Source organism: Monosiga brevicollis, genomic scaffold, assembly GCF_000002865.3.
Source record: "Monosiga brevicollis MX1 MONBRscaffold_6 genomic scaffold, whole genome shotgun sequence".
Taxonomy (NCBI): domain Eukaryota; class Choanoflagellata; order Craspedida; family Salpingoecidae; genus Monosiga; species Monosiga brevicollis.
In genome coordinates, this window is record NW_001865043.1 from 844,282 (window position 1) to 851,210 (window position 6,929).

The window sequence follows — 6,929 nt, forward strand, 5'->3', positions numbered from 1 at the left end:
ACAAGGCGGTTGTACTTGGTGTAATCCTCGCGACGTTGAATGTGGTACCGGTGCATCACCTCCGAGGTTCGGCGGTTCCGCTCGGTGAAGTCCACCTTCTTGAGGAGCTTCTGTTCATGATGCTTGAGCTTGCGCACCATCCTGCACGGTGACGCTCTTTCCACTCGAGCTCAACAGAGAGAAAACGCTCTTCGAACAAGCTGCTGCTTCTTCTTCTTCTCCCTATCACACGTGGTGTGCTTTGTGACCTTTTGGTGATTTTTTTTCTGACAAAGATGTTGTTTATTCTGATTTTTTTCTGACAAGGAAGCTAAAGGGCATTGGCAGCAGTTTGAAGTTGGCGCGCCAGATCTTCGAGATCGGCCGTCTCAAAGCCATATGTGGCCAGTTGCTCAAGGCGGGTGAGCTGGGCTGACCAGCGTCGTAGCCCATGCTCGACGTCTGAACCTACGATTGCCAATAAGCCAAGCCCCAGCCAGCATCAGGCACATGTCCAGACTTCAAAAGGGTCATGGCGAAAAAACGAATGGAACGTCGAGACCAACCAGCGCCCACACGGTCCTGCAATCGTTCTAGCTGCGCTTGAACTGCTTCTTGGAAAGCGGCGACCTCCTCAGAAGTCCTCAAAGGTGAGCGTACTTCCTTTTGCATTTGCAGCAGAGACTTGCGCACTTGTTGAACCATGCGACGATGAAACGTGTCCATCTGCTTGCCAAGCTGGTGCAACGCCTGTACCTGTGTGCCGTGTGCGTGTCGAGTGCGTGTCGAGTGCGTGTTGAGTGCGTATCTCGGTCAGATTGTTCAGGCCGGAAACGCAGTCCAACAAAAGAGGTTTCATCAGCATATCTCACCTGAGCCGTGGCACTGGTGGTGGACGCGCTTCGCGTACTCAGACTACGGTGTGCCTGTTTTCCAAACATAACACGTTCACATGCCGGCAAAGCTAGTGAGGCCGCGTCTCTCTCATGTGATTCTTCCATCCACTTGAGAGCAGGAGAAGTCATCAAGATTGATCTACTCTACATATATGGGGCAAGACATACCATGGTTCGCCAATATTGGTTTTCGAGCGTCAGGGCTTGCAGCAAGTTCTGAAGTCGACCGTGGTCTTTGGCTAAAACTTTGAGTTCAGCCGTGCTATTTGGGATGCGCACGGCAGGCACGAAGAATGCATCGGCCCCCGCCCCGGCCTCAGTCTGAACCCCAGCCTGATCGATGGGCACAGGCGGGTTTGCGACCGATTTGTCTGAACGGCGGTGTGGAATCATTCCCGGTGTTGGCAACAATAGGCGCAGTTGAAGGAGGCGTCGCGAGAGATCGAGCTGCACGGGCTCCATGGCCACGGGCAGGCTCTCGGCCACAGCCTTGCTGAGCACCTCTTCAAGCTCGGTCACTCGCGCAAAGAGTGTTGCGGGCACATGACTGTCCACAAGGTCGAGGACTGTAGGCTTGGCCACATCTGCGTCAGGTGCCGTTGCTGCGGTTGAGGCTTCCAAGGCCTGAGCATCAGCCTCACCCATCAAATAGGCTGCCCAGGGATTGGGCGGCAGTGGGGTGGCCTCGGAGCGCTCTTGGACCAAGCGATGCAGCGATTCCACGTGCCGCATTGCGGCCTGCAATTTGCCTCGCAGTACACGAAGCTCATGCGCCGTCGGGCCGGGTCCAGGAGAGTCAGCATCACCACGTGCAATATGGGTGGACACATGGGTCCGGTCACTGCCGGCGCTGTGCTGCGATGCTCGCTTGAGGCGTCGCGCCATGCCGGATGCCGCCATGACATCCCCATCTGCCCCAGCCAGATCCTGCAGCTCCAAGAGTGTGTTTTCAAGGCCCTGCACTTGCTCACCGCGCTGGGCCAAGTGGGCCAGTAACTGACGGACCTGGGGTTGTGATGGCGACGCAGCATTTGGCGCATGAGAGAGGCAATGGCAACAATGGTGGGGGCGTTTGACGTGTGCGTGCGCGTGGTGTGTGTGTGTGTGTGTGTGTGTGTGGGCAAAGCCTTGATTTGCCATGTCGAAACCAGACCTGAGTCAAGAGAGCCAGGTTGTGGGCCTCCATGGCGGCAAAGCGGTCACGGAGGGCATTGAGGGTTCCCGGCGCTACGGGTGCGTGGCGCGCAGTTCCGGGGCGGGATGCGGTAGCCGATGATATAGCCGTGCTGGGGCGCGAGCCTGAGCCCACGGAAGGGTACAAGGCATGAGTTCCATAGGAGGAGAAGGCGAGGAATGGCTTTCTTTCACGGCCTCGGTATTGACATACTCAAATGCACAGAGTTTACACCAGCAGAGTCCAGCTTTGGTCGAGCCTCGGGACTGCCGGCTTGTCCGTGGGGTGGAGAGCTAGGAGGTAAAGCAGATGGCTTGTTGCGGCGAAGCAGCGTGGGAATGGGTTGCTCATCATGCGGGAGTGGAGGACGGCGGGCGCGAGGTGCAGACTCGTTGCTCGGTGCGGCACGGGCACTCGATGCCGGGAGTGGTGGTCGTGCATCTGCCACGTCAAGGAGGGTGTGGAGCAGTCTGTATCAAAGATTGCAAGTGTGGCAGGGTCAGACCAAGGCCCACAAGTCACAGGTTTGCGAGCTCAGCACAGGCTTGGGAACAAGAGCAGACAAATGCCTACCGAAAGACATCCACGGCACTTGCATCCAGCACCAGTTTTTCGGGTGCGATGCGCAATTTTTTTTTCCTGGCACCAGCGGAAGAAGTTTGTTGGCAGAATGAGCGGCACAGGCGGCGCGAGTCACTCAGCGGCAGTGCACGCGCGCTCTTATGCGTGTAGCGCAAGGTGGAGGGGGATGGGGTGGCGGATAGATTACACACGTGAGCTCTCGAGCCTTGGTGAGGAAGATCTGTGCAAAAGTCAGACGGTAACCCTCTTCGTGTAGTTCGCGTTCGGAATCAGGCAGGCCGCCTTCGCTGCTGCGCTGCTGTTTGCGCACGCTGATTCAAGGAAGCGGACGGGGGCATGATGAGGGGTCAAAACCATCAGGAACAGCTGGCGCTTCCCAAAAAAAAAAAAAAAAAAAAAGGAAGGAGGGGGACACCCGATGCATCGAGTGCTGACCTTTGCATTTCATAGAGCACGGCGCCAGCATCACGATCGAGTAAGCTCAGGCTCAGGATAAAGAGCTTTTCACGTAGGCTCCAGCGAAACCGGGACAGCTGCTCCGCCGAGGGCAGCGCAAAAGCCGACCAAATGGGGTCATTTCCATCGGATTTGAGCTGGCGCAATCGCGCATGCAACCGCGACGCCATCCCTCACAACAACTCTATGAATCCACGAGATGATCGACCGCCCTCGTCGGCCCCCACATCTCATCTTCAGGCGCCGAAAAAAAGAGTAAAGGTTCGGGGTGTTAAAGTTTAAGTTAGAGGAGAGAGAGGGAGAGAGAAAAAGAGGTCGAGAAGAAAAGAAAAGGTATAAGCAGCAAAAGGCACAGAGGAACAGCACAACTACCACATGTAGAGAGAAGTGAGGGAGAAAGGAGGCACAGCAAAGTCACACACACACACACACACACACACACACACACTCACACACACACTAACACGCACAAAGCAAGGTGTCATCACAAGCAACAAAGTCCAACAGCAACAGTACAGTACACATAGCAAGCGACAACGTCCAACACAAGGGCGTCAAAGTGGGGTTTTTGTGGCATCGCTCGAGGGTCGTGCCCGGTGGGCCTGTGGATCAGTGCGGCTTGGTGAGCTGAGTGGTGAGGGTGAGGCTTGGCGAGGGTAGAGGGGGGGTAGGACGGTCGGTTGTTAGCGTGCTGCTGGATGGTGTTCGCTCGCAGTGGGGCTGGCGGGTGAACTTGCCGCTGCCATACCTGCCGCCTACAAGCGATTTTGTGCCAATCCGGTCTGCTTGTGGGGCCTGTGGACCTGGTGCCATGTCTCTGCGTCGCGGGTCAAGCCGCGACCTTTCCTTTCAGTGGTTTGGAAATCAGGCTGTTTTTCTTGGCCCAGCAGAACTTGCTCTGTATACCACGGCCTGGAATGACCATCTCGACCAGGAGGCCTCATCCACGTTGATTGGGCGCTTCGAACAGACGTTTGGCCGCATCTTGCTGGTGGCGACGTTGTTCAAGCGTTCGCAAAAGCGAAGCATGCTAACCATTGCCAATTGGAAGCGGCGGACAGTCATCATCACGGAAACCTGCCTGCTCTACGCTTCAGGCAATCCCCTGTTGGAATCCGACGCTAAAATTCGTGGGCAAGTGGCTTTGGACGCCGTGATTGAGGTCTCGGCCGTTCCTCCGACCGTCTTTCATCAAGACTGCATTGTCCTTGTTCGCCACGAGCACGATCTTCACATCGACTGCGAGGGGCTCTCACCCAGCATCTTCATCACCGTGCTGACGCGGGCGCAAGGAAATCATGCCGCCACGGTGGCGCGTGTGATTGACAACTACATCCCTTTTCGTTACGAGGCTTGCAACCCGCGTCCCGCCTCCGAGCTCTCTGTGGTGCAAGCCACCCGCGAACACCTAGGCGCCGAAGCAGGCTTTTACGTGCTTGTTGATTTGTGCTATCTCCACAACGTCGATGACTGGCTGCAAAAGGCCGCCGACGTTACGCGTCTCCTTGCCACCTGCCGCGAAAAGGTGTCTGTGACCAACGTTCCCAACTGGCTCGTCCTTGTGGAGCCCAACCAGGTGGCCGCACTTGATCCACTCTTCCTAATTCACGCTGCAGATACCGAAGACGTTTTGTCAAACTTGGCCAATCGCTCCGAGCTGCGCGATTACTTTATCGAGGCCATTGCCCGGCGTCATCTCGGCAATCTGGACTCATGGCAGGAGACCTCGACTGGCTCAACGGTCCGCCTCTGGACCTGGGTGGACTATTTTGGGCTTTGCGGCATGAGCGAGCGGTCTGATGATCCCTATCGAGTACGTCGTCATTGCACATGGGCCTTGTCATACACCAGTGCCCCCGCCCGTGTCTGCTTCTGCTTCTGTCGCTGTGTCTTGCTACACCCAGGCTTGCTTTCGGCTGAACAACAGGCTCACTTACATTGCACCTTTGCATCTGCATCTCAAAGTTGTGGGCGCTGGGTCATCACTTGGATGATGTCTTACCAAAGTGTCGAACCCACGCCATTTGGGATGGGTTTGTGCCATTGACCTTTGAGCTGGCCGCAGACCATCTTCTCCGTCCGGTGAGTAAAGCACCCTCCAACCCTTGGACTGGGGCTCGAACTTCTCGCGTTGCAAGGTTAATCATCGCCTCGTCCAACCATGGTGGTTAGGCGCTCGAATTATCTGGATTGGCCACCGCCCACAATGCCAGCACGGATGATTGCATCAATCTCCTCATCAGCAGCCATCAGGTGGATCCGTGCCCAGGGCTGCTGAAGCTCAACTATCGCGAAGACTTCAGCCTTCGTCATCAAGTAGTAGTGCTGGCGCTACGTCAACTACCCGATGCTGATCCTGTGCTGGACCCCCTCGCGCGTCCGGCTCTGACCTGGCAAACGCGCGCCGAGAGTTTTGAGTGCGAGCGTACTTGGTTGCACCGCGTGTTCAGGCGTTGGCAAGACGCGGTGAGTTCGGCTGCCCTCCAAGCTTTTCCCTGCCATGCGTGGTAAAGCCTCACTGTGCGTCGCGGGTTGCACTGCTGGCCGGTGCTTGGCTTGACGTGTTCGTTGTAGTTGGGGTTTGACGACAGCGTTGAAGAGGAACTGCTGCCTTTTTTTCGAGAACAGCTCGCGCCTTCGGAAATGCTCTCCGGTACCTTGCTCGGACTTCTTTCGGCCGGCTTTACCCAAGTGGCCCTGCGCGAAGAGCATGCCTGCTTAGTCCGGTGTGTGCAGCGGATGGTGCGCCACGCGTGGGGTCGTGCTCAAGCACGGTTTGGTGAGGACAAGGGCGCCGTGGATACGGAGGCCCTCAGCGATGTACTCGACACTGAGAGCGGAGCGCTTCTAGACATGGCAGTGATGGCACTGTGCGGTGCGACCACGGCCCCGGAGCTGCCTCAAAACCTATGCCAGAGCCTGGTTCGATTGGCCTGGTTGATTGCTTTGGACGCGGCTCAGGACGCGCAGGACCATGCGCGGTTGTTGCTGTTGGCACTCGCGCTGGTCGAGGTCCGTCTTTCAGCGCGCACGCATGCTTGGGCTGCATATCTTGATCGGTGGGCACAGGACGCTACCATTCTCGACTTTCTGGCGGCGCTGCTCGAAGCACACAATCTTCCAGCATTGCACCTACCCTGCCACGAGTTTCCCGCCACCACCCGCTTGCCTGGTGAGCTTTTGGTTTTATGCGCAATTTTGCGTTATCCGCCCAGCGCGCCCAGCACGACAACGGCTGACCGATGTGTATGCGTGTGTGTTGTGATTTTTGGTGACTTTTTGAAGATGACACGGTGGGCATGGCAGTCCGAGACCTGGTGATTATGCTCAACGGCCAACTGCCCGTACCTGAGGTGGTGCCCGAACTGGACGTGGCACTGGGTCCCCCGGTCGACTGGCATCGTTGCGCCCTCGTCTTTGGGGCGGCAGTTACCGAGGACGACGGCGAGAGTTTTGGCTTTGAGGCTGCCGAAGCTGAGGTTGACAGTGCGATCGCGACATCGCTCGTCTTTCGTGATGGCTTTAAGCTCCGCCAACTCGGTGCTCATCCCATGCCGCTATCATAGCATAGGTTGCTTGCCGCAGTGTGTGATGACATTGCATTATTTTTATTTGCGAGTGGGACGAGAGAGAGGTCAGGCCTTTTCTTTTTCCTTTTTTTTTCAACATTTTAATCGCAAAGAGTGTGAGAGTTTGTGTGTGTGTGGTTGCATAACAGGATTGGGTAACAATTGTCACAACCTCTTTTCTTTTTTTTGTCCAAAATTGGCTTTCGCGTATGTGGTAATCCATCAAGTCAATCTTTTTTTTTTTGGGGGGGGGGGGGGGGGGGGGGTGGTTAT

At 56.4% G+C, this 6,929-nt stretch overlaps 3 protein-coding genes across 3 annotated transcripts in view; 1 reads left to right on the forward strand and 2 right to left on the reverse strand.

Annotated features, from left to right (window-relative positions):
- MONBRDRAFT_21360 (uncharacterized protein) overlaps positions 1-140 on the reverse strand; it is a gene marked incomplete at both ends in the record, with an annotated part of 3,034 nt that extends 2,894 nt beyond the window's left edge. Inside the window, one exon of the mRNA XM_001744674.1 lies at positions 16-140. Within this exon, the coding sequence (XP_001744726.1) occupies positions 16-140 (125 nt within the window). The remainder of the gene's footprint in view (positions 1-15) is intronic.
- Positions 141-310: 170 nt separating this feature from the next.
- Positions 311-3,257, reverse strand: MONBRDRAFT_24290 (uncharacterized protein; the record flags this gene model as incomplete). Its single annotated transcript, XM_001744675.1, has 9 exons — positions 311-447; positions 546-735; positions 852-905; positions 1,044-1,880; positions 2,029-2,174; positions 2,263-2,519; positions 2,623-2,688; positions 2,823-2,942; positions 3,067-3,257. 9 exons carry the CDS (start codon positions 3,255-3,257, stop codon positions 311-313), a joined length of 1,998 nt encoding a protein of 665 aa, XP_001744727.1.
- A 641-nt stretch (positions 3,258-3,898) lies between these two features.
- Positions 3,899-6,929, forward strand: part of MONBRDRAFT_7117 (uncharacterized protein) — a gene marked incomplete at both ends in the record, with an annotated part of 4,460 nt that continues 1,429 nt past the window's right edge. Inside the window, 4 exons of the mRNA XM_001744472.1 lie at positions 3,899-4,900; positions 5,260-5,553; positions 5,662-6,259; positions 6,373-6,573. Coding sequence (XP_001744524.1) covers positions 3,899-4,900; positions 5,260-5,553; positions 5,662-6,259; positions 6,373-6,573 — 2,095 coding nt within the window. The remainder of the gene's footprint in view (positions 4,901-5,259; positions 5,554-5,661; positions 6,260-6,372; positions 6,574-6,929) is intronic.